Source organism: Saccopteryx leptura, chromosome 6, assembly GCF_036850995.1.
Source record: "Saccopteryx leptura isolate mSacLep1 chromosome 6, mSacLep1_pri_phased_curated, whole genome shotgun sequence".
In the NCBI taxonomy this organism is placed as follows: Eukaryota; Metazoa; Chordata; class Mammalia; order Chiroptera; family Emballonuridae; genus Saccopteryx; species Saccopteryx leptura.
The window spans coordinates 48946944-48966852 of record NC_089508.1 but is presented as its reverse complement, the minus strand read 5'-3'; the positions used below and the strand labels follow the sequence as shown (position 1 = coordinate 48966852).

The window sequence follows — 19909 nt, the reverse complement described above, 5'->3', positions numbered from 1 at the left end:
CTCTTGGCCTCATATTCTTCCAAATGCCTACTTCCCTCCTATTTCTCAGTTTACTTTTATAATGAAATTCCTCAAGAGTTGCCTATATCACTGTCTCCACATCATACCTCTCATTCTCTCTTGAACCATCTTTGATGAAGCTTTCATTCCTACAATCCGCCCAAACAGCTCTTGTCAATATCTCAGATGACCTCATATTTTTAAAGCCAATGCCTAATTCTAAGTCTATACTAATAATGACCTGTGACACCATGACCATTTCCCTTTTTTTTTCTTAGAGAGAAGAAGAGAGGGGAAGACAGCACGAGAGGAAGGGAGAGAGATAAAAGCAGCATCAACTTGTAGTTGTGGCCCTTCAGTTGTCCACTGATTCCTTCTCATTTGTGCCTTGACTGGGGGGCTCTAGCTGAGCCAGTGACTACTTGCTCAGCCAGCGACCTTGGGCTCAAGCCAGTGACCACTGGGCTCAAGCTAGTGACCATGGGGTCATGTCTATGGGCCCACACTCAAGCCAGTGACCCCTCCAAGCTGGTGAGCCTGTGCTCAAACCGGATGAGCCCACGCTCAAGCCAGCAACCTTGGGCTCAAGCTAGCAACTTTGGACTCAAGCCAGCAACCTTGGGATTCAAGCCAGCAACCACTGGGCTCAAGCCAGCGACCATGGGGTCATGTCTATGAGCCTAAGCTCATGCCGGCAACCCCGTGCTCAAGCTGGTGAGCTTGTGCTCAAGCCAGCGACCTCAGGGTTTTGAACCTGGGTCCTTAGTTTCCCAGGTTAAGGCTCTAGCTGCTGTATCACCACCTGGTCAGCCTTCTTCACTGAGTTTTTAAGAACATTGCTCTTTGGAGTTTTCTACCTCGCCAAGCACCCCTTCTTACCTCCCTTGCTGGTTCCTCCCCATCTTCCTGACCTCCAGAAGCTGGAGCTCCAGCGTGCAGTCTTTGATATTCGTGTCTCCATTCCCTATGGTGACCTAATCTCATGGCTTTAAATACCATTGCTATGTTGATGTCTCCAAACTTAATATCTTGAACATGGACTTTCCCCTTAATGCCAGAGTTGTATATTTAATTGCCCACTTTACAGACTCCTTGGACTCACATCCCAAACTTAACATATCCAAAACAGAACTCTTAATTTCCTTTCCCCCATATTTGTACCTCAATCTCCCTATCTCCTTGTTTTTCCAGTTACTGAGGTCAAGAACCCTGGAGTCATTCTTGGTTCCTTATCAAAATATCAGACTCCTATATGCTTTTCTCTCAGAATAAATCTAGAATCTGACCGCCGCCACCACTCTGACCCCACCATCTCACACTTGGATCACTGCGGTAGTATTCTAAACGATCTTCTTGACTGTGGGGCTGGAACAATCCGCAGCTAGAGGAATCCTCCTAGGATATGAGACACAAGGCATCCCTCTACTCAAAACACTCAGCACCCATCTCATTCAGAGTAAAACCCACAGTTCCTACCGTGGCCCCCAAAGCCCTCAAGTCTGACCCTTTTACCTCCCTGCCTTCATCTCCTATGACCCTCACCCTTTCTTATTCTGCTCCAGATATGCTAATCTATTTGCTCCTCCTAGAACACGCCAAAACATGCACAGAACTTGTCACTTGCTCCTGCCGTGGGGCTTCTGTACTCATTCCCTCTCCCTGGAGTGCTCATGCCCTGGATAGCTACGTGAGTCACTCCTTCACACTTCCTTCTGGTCTTTCTTCAAGTGTCGTTCTTCAGGAAGGCTTTTCCTAATCACCCTAAATAAAACACGAGCCCCTCTATTATTCTTTCCCTCTTATCTTGTTTTATTTATTTTATTTTATTTTATTTTTTTTGTGTGTGTGTGTGTGTGTGTGTGTATTTTTCCGAAGTTGGAAACAGGGAGGCAGTCAGACAGACTCCCGCATGTGCCCGACTGGGATCCACCCGGCATGCCTACCAGGGGGCAATGCTCTGCCCATCTTGGGGCATCGCTCTGCCACAATCAGAGCCATTCTAGCGCCTGAGGCAGAGGCCACAGAGCCATCCTCAGTGCCTGGGCCAACTTTGCTCCAGTGGAGCCTTGGCTGCAGGAGGGGAAGAGAGAGATAGAGAGTAAGGAGAGGGGGAGGGGTGGAGAAACAGATGGGCGCTTCTCCTGTGTGCCCTGGCTGGGAATCGAACCCGGGACTCCTGCACGCCAGGCCAACACTCTACCACTGAGCCAACCGGCCAGGGCTTCTTGTTTTATTTTTTGCCACTTGACATATAATTATTTGTTTACCCTCAGTCTCTCTCCTTCCCTATGAGAAAAGGGGCCACAAACAGTGCCTGGATAAAATATGGAAGGGTTGACTACAGTAGGAGCTCTTGGTGAAGAGTGAATTATATTTAGTTTAAAAAGCAGTTTATTAGTCCAAATACTGTTTTTCTCGTACAAATGTGTCACCCATTTTTTCCAAATGGCACAAAATAATGCTATTTGAAAAGTATTTCCAATTTTCAGAAAATACCTTTTCTAAAAATATTAGCAAAATAGGCTTTCTTGATAATAATTATCATCCTCAAAAGCATTTACCAATGGATAGCTACATTTTCATCTGTGCTTTCACACCATGAATTGGAAGCCTTGTAGATGTGCTGCCTTAAATATTACACAATCAACTGCTGGATAATTCACTCCTACAGTCGTATCTGCTTAAGAGGACACAACTATTTTTAAGAGTCCAATAGTAGCTATGAGGAGTTGCTTTAAATTGTTAAACAGTTTTAAAAACTGATACACATGAACTTCTCTGAGGATTGATCTAGGGGATCATTAGTTCTTTTGTACTATTAGTAATTTGTTGTATCAGATATAGGTCCTACTCAGCAGGACAGGATCTGATCCGGAGAATCTCTCTGCTCCTGGACATAGTGCTTGGTTTTATGAGATTTGGGTTTCACAAAACGAATGATGGCCCCATTTTCATCAATGGAGAGTGAAATGGGAAAAACAAGGGCAATGATACACCCACACTCACAATGATACACATACACTCACACACACCACAGAAATGAATGCACATAAATGCTATTTATAGTTGCCAACTTCTCTCTTGGAAAGACTGCTTTTTTCTTAAATTGTGTCTCTCCTAGTTTTTTAAAAAATATTAAAATGTCCTTTCTTTTATGAAGCGATGGTGAAAGTAGTTGGTAGTTGGTTTTTTAAAAGCCTGACAACCCTATCCTAATCTGGTTTAAAAAAAAACAAAAACTTTTTTGAAATATTATTGGTCTATGAAATCCAAATTATCTACAAATGAGAACTTTCTAAAAAGAAAATGTAGCCTCGCTTCTGTTATTTTAGGAGAAAGCCACACTCCTTAGCCTGGCATTCAGAGTCTTCTACAACTAGTCTTGACCTACTTTTCTAGCTTTCCTTACCATAATGGAAGCAGTCAGGTGATCAGCACCTGCCTGGCCTCACCTGCTTTGACTAAGGCTCCTCATTCATGACCTTAGCAGGGGTCACTGAAAGCCCCAGCTCTGTAAGGGATGTTCAAGGAAAACCATAGGAGCTTAAACTCACTAAATCACCTCACTGCAACCCTCCCCCAGGCCCAAGGAACTGTGTTTTGCTCATAGCCTGGTATTCCTCCTTCCCATGGGCACTGAAGCTCTGCCTCCAATTCCAGTTCAGATAAAACCTTAAAACACTTGCCTACATCTCACCAATTTCCTGTTCTTGAGGGCTACACATGTGCCCTGGAGTCGGGCTCCAAACCCCAGGGGCGACCTGGGACCAAGGTACAGCTATGTGTTATCCATCACACCCCAGGGCCAGACCTGTATCCCAGAAAAATGCTCACACCTCTCCTATTAGACCCTGGCTATCTTTCTCTCCCTTCTCCACCTGGCCCAGTCGCACCCAGCAGGCATGTTGGCCAAGACGTTGGAGTTATTACTTGTGCTCCCTCAATATACCACTGTCCACTTATGCACCTTTTCCTAGGATAGACTATCCACCTGAATGCTTTATCTTTCATCCCATGCCTCCCTAAACATCTCCTACCTCAAATGTGCCTCCCAACACTTTACTTTCAGTATTCAACAAACATTTTGAGGGTTCTTGCCAGGCGTGAGGACATGAGGTGAATGACACAGGCCCTGCCCATTAGGAACTCAGTCTATCCTGAGTGAGAGCTGAGGGGAAATTACCTCCCTTCCACAGCTAAGCATCTGAAAGACTATACAACTTTGTGTACATTCTGTTTAGGCACAATAGTATGTACTGGGAAAATAAATGGAAAGACATGACTTGATTTAACATACCACTGATTCATTTATTAACATATTAAACACATCTTAACATTATGCGTTAGGAATATCACAGAATTCTGAAAAGTTAGGGCTTAAATGGATAGCCTCTACGGAAGTCTAGTCCCATCACCTTGTACAGATCAAGGGCACCCATCTGTGCACTTGATTTTGGAGAGGAGGGTGCTGCCTGCTTTAAAATCAGGCTTCTGTGCACACAACTCTATCCTTTAGAGCAAAATCAATATTCAGTTATTCAAGAGAACACACCTGACCTCCTAATTTACTGGGAACACCTACCCTTCCTAAGAGTTTATTTTTTTAACCTTTTTTAAAAAAAATTCAGCAACAACATTTATTGGAGGCCTACTACATGCCAAGTAGTTGATACAGATACAGAAGCAAGGTCCCCACCCTGCAGGAACTCAATTAATAATGGGAGCTACACCTGTACACATAACATTGCTGAAGAGTAGTGAGAATTTTCAGAGAAGCCTTGACAGGTGACGTTCAGAATCAGAAAAAAAGGATCTCTCCACTAGAAAGAATTTTCCTTTCCTTTGGAGTAAAGGAACTCTTGGAAATACAATGATCCCCTTCTCCTCTTTGAAAGCCTGAGGCAGTGAAACATGGCACCCCCAGCCTAGGAGAAAGGTTCAAGGGTGAGAACCCCTCCCTGTGCAGAGGGTGGGGAAGGGCAGCGGGCCCAGGGCCAGGCAGTGGCATGGATGAGCCAGCACTGCTGGTCTCACCCCTCCCTAGGGGAGCCCTTCAGGACGTGTGTGTGTGTGTGTGTGTGTGTGTGTGTGTATGAGAGAGAGAGAGAGAGAGAGAGAGAGAGAGAGAGGATGGAAGTGTTTTCTCAGAGTCGATGATATCCTAACCCCAGAAAGAGAAAGTGTTCCTATTGTCCACACACTTTAATTTATTGAAAGCCTGCTGCTGCTTCCCATTCAGGGTCCTTAATCAGAGACAACCCCACATACTCAATTCATGGGGAAAAGAAGACGTTTAAAGAGGCCTGGAGAAAACAGAGAGGCGGGGATAAAAGAAAATCCTGCATGTTCTGCTCATCTCCCACAAGACTCCTCTTTCTTGGTCATGAAGTTAGTCAACATTTCAAACACAGGCCCTAACTGTTTGAAACCAAATTAACCCCCACTGCATTCATGACACATCACCGTCTACCTTGAGGTCTGGGTTTCATCTTCACAGATATTCAGAAAAGAAACCTCTTTCCATTAGAGGGAAAAAAAAACAGTTTTAACATGTAATAAACAATACCCCCCCACCCCCACCCCCGCGCACCTTGATATCATGGTCTCCTAGGGTTAATAAACATTTTTAAAGTGATCATTTCACTTGAGAAGAATCCTTCTCAAGACATTATGATGCTCAGTGGTAGATAAATGTGAAGTGTAAATGTCAGCTTCCTAACAAATTGAAAACAAGTGAATTATTCGTTTTCTTAATGGACTGAGAACATTAACAGAAGACAGCCTTAGCGTTTAAAAACCATGAATGCTAACAAACCCTAATTGTGCTAAGTTCTTGTGCTATCAAAGTTGATGGCTCTCGAAGAACCAGATCTATACAGGGGACAAGGAAGAGAAACTATTGGGAAGGAAAATAAAATATCCCACAGCATCACCGAAAGTGAATGCCACCTCTGCTGTTTAGTCCATCATATAAATGGTGATTTGTGCACAGATGTCTCCCAGTTGTGTCGCAGGACAAAAGTCCATGAAGGAAAGAGATGCAATCACATCTCAAGGCATTTATTTAACATAACATGACTCCAATTTTTTAGTCCCAGAAAACTCACTTGAAAGATTCCATTACCTTGAGCATGCGGATTTCTCGAAGGGCGATTTTCTTTATGACGGGGTCATCTTCTGATTCCAGAAACCTCTTGATGGCCACAATCTGACCCGTGTCCCTGTTTCTGCATTTGAAAACAACTCCATAGGATCCTTCTCCAATTTTCCCAATTTTTTCATACTTCTCCATCACAGAGAAATAAATCTTCTTAAAATGGATCTTCACATCATTTGAAAATGTCGCTTATAAAATATTGGCACAACAGAATGCACTGGAGCCCCACTCAACGATGGGTCTCTGTCAAGGACCTAGCACAGAAGACAGCACCTGTTCAAGAATCAGGACTTGACCCACAGCTTTAAAGCCTCGCCCCTCAGCAATGGCAACCTGACCAAATGACAGCTTCGAGTTAGTTAACCCACTTTTAACCGTCTTGTTATATATACCCTGCAAGTTAAAATGTAACCAATCATTCAAAAACGAACCGAGTTGTAAGATAATCTGTCTTTTTAATGTTATAGTTCATCCGATCTAAGACACATGAGCTGGCTGGAGGTCGAGGAAGGCTAAGGGCTTCCCCGGTTCTAATTTCGGGTCTGATTTCCCTGCGGCAAGAAGACACCGCCAGGCTCCCCGCGGGGGCGGGGACGGGGGCGGGGACGGCGGCGGCGGCGAGGCCGGGCGGGGCGGAGACCGGCCCGAAGAGACGCCCGCCCGGCGCCCGCGCCTCCGCCGCCCGGCTCCGAGGCGCAGGCCCGGAGCTCGGTACGCAGAGGCCGCCAGCGCAGCCCGGGCCTCCCGCCCGTCCCCGGCCCGCGCGGCGCAGCCTCAGGGGCGCCACGTGGCAGCCAGGCCCGCCGGGTCCGGCCGGCGCCTCCTTCCCGACCCGGGACTCGCGGCGCCGCGGCTGCCGGCCCGGCCTGGCGCCCACCCCGCAGACTCCTGCCCGGCTCCGCTCTCGCCTGCCGGGCCGCGATCTCTAAGGGACCCGGTCCCCGCCCCTGGGCCGGCCTGGGCCGGCCGCCGCGCTGACTGCCCCGCTGGACCCGGCCGCGGTCCGGCCGCAGGGAAGGGCCCTGGGGGGTGGTCCTCGGCCCCTGGAGGAGCTGTCCCCGCAGCGGGCCTGGGGCCCTGCACTTACGTCCCTCGGCCGGGAGAGGAGGGCTGCGAGCTCGCAAACTCCCGCCGGGCGGGAGAACGCCGCGGGAGCAGAGTCTGCCGGGAAGACGCCTGCGCCAGGAGTCTGCCCCCCACACCCCACCTTACACCCCCTTATTCTCTGCCGGACTGTAAACGCCTTAAGGGAGGCTCTGGATCTGCCCTGATCAGTGGCCGGTAGCATCCAGTCAGGGAATGGAAGGAAGGGAGGGAGGGAGGATAAGGCAAAGACGAACAGAAAGGTATGATTGAAATTGGTTCAAGTCGGCACTTCATTAGCTTGGAGGGTGAGGGTACTCCTTGACCAGTGACTTCCATTACAACCCCGCCTTCTGATGCGAGAGGTGGAGGCCTACTTACGGAGCTTTGTTTTAGGTCCCTTATTCACATCCTTCTCCCAACTGGCTCTTACTTGCTTGGGTTTGAACACAAAGGAGGGAAGTTAATAGACCTGGGGAAATCATGAAATAAGGTAATTTGCCACTGGGCAGACTGCCTCAGTACTTGATTGTCTATCCCATTGCATCTGCCCAGCACTGAGGTGGGTGTTTGCCCTGGAAGTAATACCTGAAGAGAGAACTCAACATACTGTCTGAAACAGGGATTAACCCCATGCCACTAAATGTAAATCAGGCTAGAGGTTGGGTGAGAGCTGGAGCTGGGAGGAGAGGGACTGGTGGTTGCCTTGACAATGGAGAAGCACATAGATGGGGTCCAAGGGTGGACCAGAGATTGTGAACCTCCCAGAAATTGTCTGCAAAAGGCAACCACTGATGTTTTCTGTCTCTATAGTTTTGCCTTTTCCAGAATGTTGTGTCAATGGAATTCTACATTATGTAGCCTTTTGAGCTAAGCTTCTTTCACTTGACATAAATCATTTGAGATTCAGCCATTTTGTTGCATTTATCAGTAGTAGTGTATTCCTTTTTATTCCTGAATAGTATCCCATTACATGGATATACCACCATTTGTTTGTCCATTCCCAGTTGAAGAACATCTGACTAAGCCACTATAAACATCCATGCGTGGTCTTTATGTGAACATATGTTTTCATTTCTCTTGGGAAAATAATACTTAGGAGTACTGCTGGGTCATATGATAACTGTATGTTATTGAAGTAACTGCCAAAATGTTTCCCAAAGCGACTACATTTCATATTCTTGCCAGCAATGTTCTAATTACTCTGTATCTTTGTCAGCACTTGATGTGCCAGGTCTTTTGATTTCAACCATTTTAATATGTAGGCAATGGTCTCTTGCGGCTTTAATTTGCACTTCCCTCATGACTAACATTCAACCATTTTTCATATGCTTATTTGTCACCTAGATGTTTTCTCACTTATAAATTCTAGGAAATAAAAACAAAAAATTATAGGAAGTTTCTGTAACTTCCTTGAGATTTTCTATGTAGACAACCATGTCATCTGCAAATAGGGACAGTTTTAGCTCTTTCTAACTGGTGTGCCTTTTATTTCTTTTCCTTACTTTATTGCCCGTGGTAGGTCCTCCAGTGTGAACTCAAATGGGAGTGATAAGAGAAGATATCCTTATTACTGCTCTTGGGAGGAAAGCATTCAGTCTTGCACTGCTAGGTATGGAGCTAGCTAGATTTCTTTGCTGATGCTGTGGTGGACAGCCTTTAAGATGGCCCTTAATGACCCCTGGTTCTTCGTATTCATGCCATTGTGTGCTCCCCTTCCCTTCAGTATAGGCTTGACCTAGTGACTTGCTTTTGAGGAACGGAATATGTCAAAAGTAATGTAATATCTCTTCCGAGGTTTACAAAGAGACTGTGATTTCCACCTTAGGTGCTCGCTTGCACTCTCATTTACTTGCTCTGAGGGAATACAGATGCCATGTTGTGAGCTGCCCAATGGCAAGGAGCTGAGGAAGCCAAGAGCCAAGAGGAACTCAGGCCCTCGTCCACTATCCTGTGAGGACATGAATCCTGCCAGCAACCATGTGAGTGAGTTTAGAAGTAGATCACCCCCTGCCCCACACCACCATTCATGTGTACCTTCAAATGAAACAGCCCCAGGTGACAAACATCAGTTCAATCCTGTGAGATGCCTTCATTCAGCAGCACCTAGCTAAGTCGTATCTGTATTCCTGAAGTACAGAAATAGTGAGATAACAAATGTTTGATATTTTTGTTTTGGGTTATTTGATGCAGCAAATAGAACTAATACAAAGACCCTTTATTAGATCGAGAGAGTTCTCTTAATTGCTAAGAGGTGTTTTTGAAAATAATGAATTGATGTTGAATTTTGTCAAATACTTTTCTATATCTATTGAGATAATCGTATAAATTTTATTTATTGTATGATTTTTCTTAGTCTGTTGATATAGTGAATTATATTGATTGATTTTTTAGAAGACTTTGTTCATTTTAGAAAGGGGGGAGAGAGAGAGAGAGAGAGAGAGAAAGGGGGAGGAGCAGGAAGCATCAACTCCCATACGTGCCTTGACCTGGCAAGCCCAGGATTTCAAACCAGTAACCTCAGCATTCCAGATCAGCGCTTTATCCACTGCGCCACCACAGGCCAGGCTTCTGATTGATTTTTAAATGTTGAACTAACCTTACATTCCTGGGATCAAACCAACTTGGTTATGTATGATATCCTATCATTTTGATACATTGCTGGAGTTGGTAATACTTCACTGATGATTTTTGCATTAATATTATTGAGCTATATTGATCTATAGTTTTTTTGTAATGTCTTTGTCTAGTTTTTGGTATTGAGGTAATACTGATTTCATTAAATGTGTTGGGAAGTGTTTTCTTCTCTAATATTTTCTGGAAATGTTCATATTAAATTGATATTATTTATTCCTTAGCTGTTTGATAGAATTTGTCAATAAAGCAAACTGAGCCTGGAGTTTTCATTGTTGAAATATTTTAAATCACAAATTCTATTTCTTTTAATAAAATATAAGACTATTCAAATCAGAGGCATGAACACATGGAACAGACTGACAGCTCTCAGAGGGGAGGGGGGAGTTGGGGGGACTGGATGAAAGAAGATGAAGATTAGCCAAAAAACATGTATCCATAACACATAGACACAGTCAACAGTGTGGCGACGCCCAGAGGGAACGGGGGTGGGGGCTATGTGCAGGCCCACAGAGGTGGGGAAAATGGGAACAGAAAGAGCCACGCCTAGGGTCAGAGGGTGCACAATGCGGTGGGCAGATGGTGCTTTGTTGAGTTATGCACTTGAAATCAGTATGGTTTTGTGAACCAATGTCATCGTAATAGGGTTAGTAAAATAATAATAAATATATAGGAAGATTCAGTGTATGTTTCTTCTCAAGTGAGCTTTGGTAGTTTGTGTCTTTCAAGGCATTTGCCTATTTTATCTAGATATTTGAATGTATGAGCTTAAAATTGTTCATATATAAGAATTATACATGATCTTTTTAGTGTTATTCATATGTGATATTAAATTATTATTCTTTTAATGTCTATAGGATATATAGTAGTGTTTCCTATGTCATTCTGTCATTCTTGGTATTAGTAATTTTTTTCCTTTATTTCCTGACCAATGTGACTAAGGCTTATCAATTTTATTGACCTTATCTTTTACCTTTTTAATTTATTGTTTTAAGAGAGAGAGAGAGAGAGAGAAGGAAAAACATGAATTTGTTGTTCCACTTATCTGTGCACTCCATTGGTTGTTTCTTACATATGCTCTGACTGGGGTCGAACCCCAAAACTTGGTGTGTTGGGATGACACACTAACCAACTGAGCTACCCAGCTACGGCCAATTTTATTGACCTTTTCAAGAAACAGCTTTGGATTTAATTGATTTAATTCATGTTTTTATTTTGTTTTTCAACTTTGTTGATTTCATCTCTTAATTTTCTTCCTTCTGCTTGCTTTGTTTTTAGCTGCTTTTCCTAGTTTTTTAGATGGAAGCTAGCTTATACCATTAATTTTAGATCTTTCTTCTTTTTTTTTTTTTTACAGAGACAGAGAGTCAGAGAGAAGGATAGACAGGGACAGACAGGAACAGAGAGATGAGAAGCATCAATCATTAGTTTTTCGTTGCGACACCTTAGTTGTTCATTGATTGCTTTCTCATACGACACCTTAGTTTTTCATTGATTGCTTTCTCATACGACACCTTAGTCATTCATTGATTGCATTCTCATATGTGCCTTGACTGTGGGGCTATAGCAGACTGAGTAACCCCTTGCTCAAACCAGCAACCTTGGGTCCAAGCTGGTGAGCTTTGCTCAAACCAGATGAGCCTGCACTGTTGACCTCGGGGTCTCAAACCTGGGTCCTCCACACCCCAGTCCAACACTCTATCCACTGCACCACTGCCTGGTCAGGCAGATCTTTCTTCTTTTCTAACATAAGCTTTTAATGCCACAAATTGTCCTCTAAGCATCACTTTATATACATCCCCAAAATCTTGATATATTTTTATTCAGCTCACAATATATTCTAATTTCCCTTGAGACTTGCTTTTTGCCTTGTGGGTTGTTTTGAAGTATGTTGTTTAATTTCCAACTGTTTGGATATTTTCCAGCTATTTTTCTGTTACTGATTTCTAGCTTAATTGTTTGCAGAGAAATCCCTTTGTATGATTTAAATTCTTTGAAATGTGTTGAAGTTTGCTTCGTGGCCCAGAATATGGTATATGTGGATGAATATTTCCTTTTGACAATTAAAAAATTATTTTAAAATGAGGCAGGAAAGTCAACGTGAATGTCTCCGAGAGCTACCTTGTCTGAAGTTCACACCAGGCTAAGGTTAATCTGGAAAATTAGCTTGATGGTTCAGTACCCACGGATCCTGGGGCCGTGCCAAGCCCAGTGGTAGTTAAAGGAGGGAGTAGCGTACCAGTTATTTACCCCGAAGTGGGCAGTGAACCAGAAAGCTAGCCTAGCGTATCTTGCAGCTGGATTGTTTTGTTTGGAGGCAGTTGGATTGAAATATACAAGAACAACTTTGAAAGGCAGACAAACAGTTGATGTCACCACTTAGCACCAAACTGTCAAATCACAGCAGTCCTTTCAGTTGACAGGACTGAAATTGGTTTTGATATCAAAGAATTACAAATCCTGTGCAGGGGGAAGCCGTAGTGTGTGGGCTCTTTCTCTTCAGCAAGAGCAAAAGAAACATGAAACGTTATTTTCCACTTATAGTGTGATCTTTTCTTTGCAGCTCTGCATAATCAGAGAGAATACTTCAGTGTACATGGATAACACAAACAGCACCTGTGGTATTTTAATCATTTAAGAAAGCAATAAACATTCAGTAGAGTAACACATGGTAAGAGAAAGAGCCTGGAATTTGGAATCAGAAGACCAGGATTTCTGCCCTCTTCCTGGTGTTTGATCTTGTGCAAGATAATTACTATTGCCCACACCAACCACCCCGACAATAACTACTTAGTGCTTGCTTCGTGGCAGGCATTATGCTAAGAATATTTTATACACGAGGAGCCTCACCACAACCCTAGGAAAGGGATGTCAATATTATCCAGGGGTCTCAGAGTAGGAGAGTGATTTAGAATGGGTAAGTAACTTACCTTAGGACACAAAGCTGGTGAGTTGTGAAGTGGGGACTGGAATGCAGGCAGTTTGACTCCAGAACCTCTGCTCCTAGCTGTTTTGCTAATACTACCAGACACAGAGGGGTGGTTGGCAGGAGTTCTGAGTTAATGTAGAGGATGTCAGGAGCTGGCCTAATACACTTGCACAAGTAAGTACCTTCCTCCGTTTTAAGCTGCCAGAAAGATGACTTGTCATTACGCTTCCTTCTCACAGTGGCTCAGTGACTGCATCTCTGTGCAGTCCTGACACTCAGGAGAACGAACCCCCTCTGTGAGGTGGGGAGCCCCTCATCTCAGTACTGAACCCAGGGGCAATGCTTGAAGCTTTTTTTCCCCACCAATTATGTTTCCTGTAAGGAAAAGGGAGTTGAGTCACTGTGATTTTAAAATGACATCATGAAACTGCTTGATCTTGTGCTTGACCTGAATTTACTTTCCCTGTTTAATCGTTTCCAGGGCACTGACAGAAAAACAGTTAATAACTACCATTTAGGAGCACTTCTGTTTTGGGCTCATCAATCACATTATCTCTAATCTTTATAACAATCCTACATGGTTGGCTCTGTGAACTGGCTGGGATTAAGTGCCCCATTTTATAATAGAAGAAGCTGAAGCTTTGAGAGGTTGGTCAGTGCAAGGCCACCCAGCAACCCAGGGCTGAAGGCAGGTTTCAAACCCAGCTGCAGCCGCGTGCAGGCCCGCGCTCGCCCCTGGCAGCGAGAGAAAGGTCCTCTGTCTTCAGACTCTCAAGAGAACCAACAAGGAGGCGGAACTGCAGGTCCATTCCTGATACAGGACAAAGAATGGGTAAGTAACTTAAAGAGAGAAGCCAGGCGTCAGCCAAGTTCTTCCTGACCAGTCACTGCTAAATGTTACAATACCAGGCATGTAAATAATTTCCTCCCTTCTGTGGAGATGGTAAAGCCTGGTGAATAAATGTAAATATTGAAAAATAAATTTAAATAAAACAAGAGCCCATCATCCCTGATTTTATATGTGGGCCCAGCCAACATAAAATGTTTTCTCATATGTGGCTGGGCCCACATATGAGAAAGCAACATAAAATGTTTTCATTGCTAATTAACATTAACCTTAGTTATTTTGTGTGTATTTTCCCTTACTTAAAGGGGAAAATTGCATTTTATATACGGCCAGCCGTCTTTGTAAAGCACCTCTCCTGAAAACTTTCCCTTCTCAGTCTTCCTTTAAGAACCTCAACACTTCTTTGCATTCTCAGATTTTAAAACAGCCACCTAATACTTTCACCAACGAACCCAATGCCACAACTGCTCAGCAACATGAACACTAATGCCCTGGAGGGTTGATCACTACAGAGGGCGGCGAGTCAATGTGTATGAGGACCCTTCTTTCGGAAATAAGCCTCGGACCCTCAAGGTGTAACTCTCTTTGCCACTTTGGACAATTGATTGCTAACCATACTTACTCATAAGGCAAGCTAAGTACATTCTGTGCTTTTATGATTTTTAAAAATGTGGTTTTATGAGGTAATAAACAGGAAAGGACATTAATAACTTTCTGCATGTCAGCTGAAAGCTGTGACAGAGAGCGCTGTTTGGAGAGCAGACCTTCACAGGGTGCTGACAGGAACCGACACCGTGCCGAGCGGTGGAGCCAAAGCCGTGCCTTTCCCGGCTCGCACGCTGTCTGGCCATGCACGGAGCCAGCTCTGCCTCCACACCCAGGCCTCTTCCAGGAGGAAACTAGACAACTTGGAGGACTGCTGGTGAAATTGTATTTTTTGCTTAAAAAAAAAAAATCCTTCACAAGGGTCTGTGAAGGAGAGAGGACACATCAGGGATTTGAGTAAACAGATACAGGAAATGTAAATGACTGTTCAGAGTAAAAAAAAAAAAAGTTCTAGGCAATAGGTGTAAAACCAGGGTCTCAGTTCTGAGTTGTATTCTCTCCACTTGTGGTACCATACTGTGGCTTCAGATTAAACAGCTTTTATCAGGTGGTTAAAAAGTGTAACCTGCCATCACTTCCTGGCCTTTTGGTTAAGATCAAGTGTAAAAATATAACTCGCCTTACAAAAAGCTAATATCAAAATGGAAGTATTTCTGTTTATGTCAAAGTGAGGAGGAAGGGAAGAAAAAAGAGGAAGTATGAATTATTTGCATTTAATAAATATTCTTCACTTTAGCCTGACCAGGTAGTGACGCAGTGGACAGTGTCAGACTGGGACACAGAGGATCCAGGTTCAAAACCCCAAGGTCACTGGCTTGAGCATGGGTTCATCCAGCTTGAGTGTGGGCTCACCAGCTTGAACTCAGGGTCACTGGCTGAGCATGGGACCATAGACATGACCTCATGAACACTGGTTTGAGCCCAAAGGTCGCTGGCTTGAAGCCCAAAGTTGCTGGCTTGAGCCCAAGGTCACTGGCTTGAAGCCCAAGGTCGCTGGCTTGAGCCCAAGGTCGCTGGCTTGATTAAGGGGTCAACTCACTCTGCTGTAGCCCCCCCCCCCAGGTCAAAGCTCATATGAGAAAGCAATCAATGAACAACTAAGGAGCCACAACGAAGAATTGATGCTTCTCATCTCTCTCCCTTCCTGTCTATCCGTCCCTCTCTCTTGACTCTCTGTCTCTGTCAAAAGAAAAGAAGTCTAAAACAATCTGTATGAAAAGAAATTTCATTAAAGTGAATAAAGAGAGAGAGAGATAGAGAGATGAGAATGCATCCATTTCTTGAATGGAGTTAATACTATAAGTTAGTTATTCATTGGTATCTAAATTAAACTCCTTGTACAAACAGAAACCTCTGGCAGCCTAGATACATATCCCATGTCAACCACTGAATTTTTAGGCATTTATTTAACAAAAAAATCTAAAGGGTTTCATAAGATCACCTTTAAGCTGCATGCATGCCTAGGATTGAACAAAGATTACAGTCACAACCACATGCAGAAATTCTATTATTGTAAACAGCTTTCACAGGAGGCTCATCATAAGTTTCATATTGAAGCATCTAAAAGCAAACCAATGTGTAGGTCCTTATAAAAAAATTTTTTTAAAACAACATTGCCCCCAAACAATATGAACACTTTTACCTAAAACATATTTATTTTTCTACCGTCATCTGACCTGACACTCTTGAGTAAGAGCATGTCCTCCAGAGCTAGACTACCTAGGATCAAGTCCAGCTCTGCTATGAACCATCTGCAAGAACTTGATTACTCAACCTTCTTATGCTTCGAATGTGTTATCTGCAACACAGGAACTACTTACTTCTTACAGTTGTAAAGATTCACTGAGAGCTACATCCATGTTAGCTTTCACTGTTATTATCGTCATGACAGTAATCTCAGTATACTCATTTTTCTGTTCAGATGGAAGTTTTTTCCCAAACTATAGCCCATACTTTACAGAAAACATATGTAAATGTATAGATTCTCTTAAGGCCTACCAATTAAGAAAAACCATTTGCTTTTCAGTCATGCAGAGTCCTAAGGAATACCAGGAAGTCAATGCTTCCTATGGCCAGCACTGTACTCTTTCCACCATCTCATGCCCCTGCTCATGGGACAATCTCTGAGAAAGGAGACAGCATGTGATGTAGGGTAAATCAGACTTGGGTTTATATCTGGGTCCTACCCTTTTTTGGCTGTGTGAAACCAGGAAAATTACTTCCTGTATCGGTCTGGAATTTTCCTGTTTTTTTTTTTAATTAAACTCTTTATTTTGAGGTTATAGTAGATTCACATGCAATTGTAAGAAACAACACACACTGGCCCTGGCCGGTGGCTCAGTGGATAGAGCTTCGGCCTGGTGTATGGATGTCCCATGTTCGATTCCCTGTCAGAGCACACAGGAGAAGCAACTATCTGCTTCTCTCCCCTTCACTCTTCCCTTCCCACAGCCAGTGGCTCAGTTGGTTCAAGCATTGGCCCTGGACACTGAGGATAGCTCATTTGGTCTGGGCACATCAGCCTCAGGCACAAAAAATAGTTTGTACTCAAGCATTGGCCTCAGATGACGGGATTGCCAGGTGGATCCCAGTTGAAATGCATGTGGAAGTCTATCTACCCTCCTCTCACTTAAAGAAAAGACAACACACCAAGATCTCACAGTTTTTACCCACTTTCCCCCAATAACACCTTGCCAATCTGTAGTACAGTATCACAACTGGATATGCACACTGATAAAGTCAAGCTGTCAAACTGTCCTATTACTACATCCCTGCCCTTAGTGGTTAATCAGTTTTTCTGTGGGCATATGTGCTCATTTTTCTCTTGGGGAAATATCTAGATTTGAAATGGTTTGCTTGTATGGTAAATATATGGTTAACTTTCTAAGATACTGCCATATGGTTTTTCAAAATGGCTGCACCATTTTTTGCATTCTCATCAGCACTATGTGAGAGTTCCACATCCAGGCAGCACTTACTGCCAATTTTTTTAATAATAGTAAAATACACATAACAATGTGCATGGCTTATGTAAGATGGGTCTCATCGAAAACATTATAAAATAAATGGCAGATACAGTTTTGTAGATTGCTTAAGTATCTTGAAATTCTCTCCTGATGGACAGGATCAACCTAGATTCCCACTGCTAACAGAAGTGTTATTTCCTTTCTATATTCCATTCTTTGGTTTTATACTTTGCTTTAGTCATGTCTTTGATCTACAATGAGTGCCATAGCTTCATTTCGTCTAAGTGTGTCTAAAAAATAGTTCTGGTACATATTAGGTACGTAATGAAAATGTGTTGAATAAAAATGCCAGATCTGGCATGAGTAGAGGCCTTTAGTGCATTCTTCACTCCCTGTTACTCAATCCCCTAAGTCAGTCCAAAGAAGAATGTTCTGAAATCATAGTAATATTTGTTTTATACAATACCTATTGGGACATGTGCAAATTCACAGGAAGAAGATTCTTTTGTCCCTGTTAGTACTCAATGATAATAAAAGTAATGGGAAGTAATTATTCATTGAGGAATGATTTCCTGTAACATACTGTAGATACCAAACTGGCACAGTCCTTCCCTCAGGCATTACTTTCAGAGAGGAAGACAGAAATATAAACAATTAAAATGCAGCGTAGCTATTCTTAATACAGGTAAGTACGAAATATGGTATTTTATTATTTTAAGTAATTTGCATTTTGGAGTTATATATGGAAAGGCCAACAATGAAATATTTCTTCAAGTTTTCTGTAGTTTAGTTCCACCATTATTTTCTTAATATCAACTATAAAGTTTGATAAAAGGAGTGTAAATCTAACAGGAGTGTTTGAATACACACACACACACAAACACACACACCATTGTTTAAAGTTGGGAAAATAAGATTTAGCTTTTAATGTAATAGGAACCATAGTATACTTAATAAATATTAAGTGTTCAGATGGCACTGGCAAAGCATTCTGGAAGAACAGAAAGGTGAAGTCTGGGATTACTAGAATTCTGGGACTCAGAGAAGATGCACAGTACTGATACACTGACCTCTGGGGAGGGGTTGCTGCCTGGCCACTGCTGATGTGTAAAAAGGCTGGTTCTGGAAGGGCTAAGGGAGGCTGGAGCTAGAAAAGAACTTCCAGAGTTAAGGAATAGCAAGATTCGGGAAGTTCATTCTCCTCCATTTACTATCCATTCCCTCCTGCTATCTCCAGTTGGTCTAACCTAACTGGAGTGGATTCCTGCTGAGTAGTATTACATAGCAAGGATATGACATTTTGTTAATCCATTTACCAATTGGTGGATATTGGGGTTAATGTCCACTTTTGGGTTATTATGGATAATGTAGTTATAGACATTGGCATACAGGTCTTTACGTGGATATATTCTTTCTTGCACAGGTACCTAGGAATAGAATTACCAGGTCATACTGTAAACTTATAGTTAACATTTACTCATTGGATGTATTAGGGTGACGGGTTAAGTTATACAGTATAGCTAACATAATTTTAAGAAACTGCCAAACTGTCTTCCAGAGTGTTGCACTATTTTACATTCCCACCAGCAATGGCAAGCACTCTTTTCTTCATCATCTTACCAATTTGTCTTTTTCATGATAACCGTTTTGGTGAGTGTCAAGTATTGCATTGTTGAATTTACATTTCTCTGATAACCAAGAAAGATTAAATTGTATTTATTGAGTACTCAAATGTTACCTTCTGTGGAGTGCCTATTCTTTTGGCCATTTTTCTATTGGGTTGTTTGCCTTTTCCTTAAGTTCTTTTTCTCTTCTGGATAGGCTTGCAATGCAAGCCTCTTTTCCATTCTGTGGCTTATCTTCTCATTCTTGTAAAGGTGTCCTTAGATAAATAGAGCATATTTTAATTAAGTCCATATTACCAACTTAATTTTCTATTTAGGAAATCTTTGCTTATCCCAAGTTCATGAAGATACTTCCTATTTATTTATTTTTTATTATTATTTGTATTTTTCTGAAGTGAGAAGCGAGAGGCAGAGAGACAGACTCCTACACGTGCCAGACCGGGATCCACCCGGCAAGTCCACCAGGAGGCGATGCTCTGCCCATTCTAGCACCTGAGGCAGAGGCCACAGAGCTGTCCTCAGCGCCCAGGCCAACTTTGCTCCAATGGAGCCTTGGCTGTGGGAGGGGAAGAGAGAGACAGAGAGGAAGAAGAGGGGGGAGGGTGGAGAAGCAGATGGGTGCTTCTCCTGTGTGCCCTAGCCGGGAATCGAACCCAGGACATCCACACGCCAGGCTGATGCTCTACCATTGAGCCAACCAACCAGGGCTCATAACAATATTTTTAAGTTAAAATTTTTTTTACATGAAATCAAATGTAGTCATGCACATAAGTAACCAGTCCTACTTCCCACCAAAAAAAGCACACCCTTCCATTTCTCTCCTCCCAAAACACAACTTTTCCTTCTTTTAGCTGATTATTTTCCTTGTTACTAAATAAGCTACTTCTTGATTTTATTTTTTAAAACAATAAACACCTTTATTACATGGGCTAAGATAGGAGGGAGGAGAATTTGTTGCCTCCCCGGGCCTTGGTTTCCTCAGCTAGAATCCCAGCGCCTTGCCCTCTGGCACAGAGCCGTCCACTCAGCCACACTGGCCTGGGCTTCAAGTGGTGCACGTGA

At 43.1% G+C, this 19909-nt stretch overlaps 1 protein-coding gene across 4 annotated transcripts in view; it reads right to left on the bottom strand.

The window, feature by feature from the left end:
- CDKL1 (cyclin dependent kinase like 1) overlaps nt 1-7728 on the bottom strand; it is a 64967-nt gene extending 57239 nt beyond the window's left edge. The window contains exons 1-2 of one of the 4 annotated variants that reach the window (XM_066344118.1): nt 7622-7728; nt 6125-6411 (exon numbers count right to left, since the gene is read on the bottom strand). In XM_066344118.1, the coding sequence (XP_066200215.1) occupies nt 6125-6292 (168 nt within the window). In that variant the 5' untranslated portion in view covers nt 6293-6411; nt 7622-7728. Of the gene's footprint in view, nt 1-6124; nt 6412-7244; nt 7498-7621 lie in introns of those variants that run through there. The other 3 variants (XM_066344119.1, XM_066344120.1, XM_066344117.1) reach the window with 3 other exon arrangements.
- Between the last annotated feature and the right edge of the window lie 12181 nt (nt 7729-19909).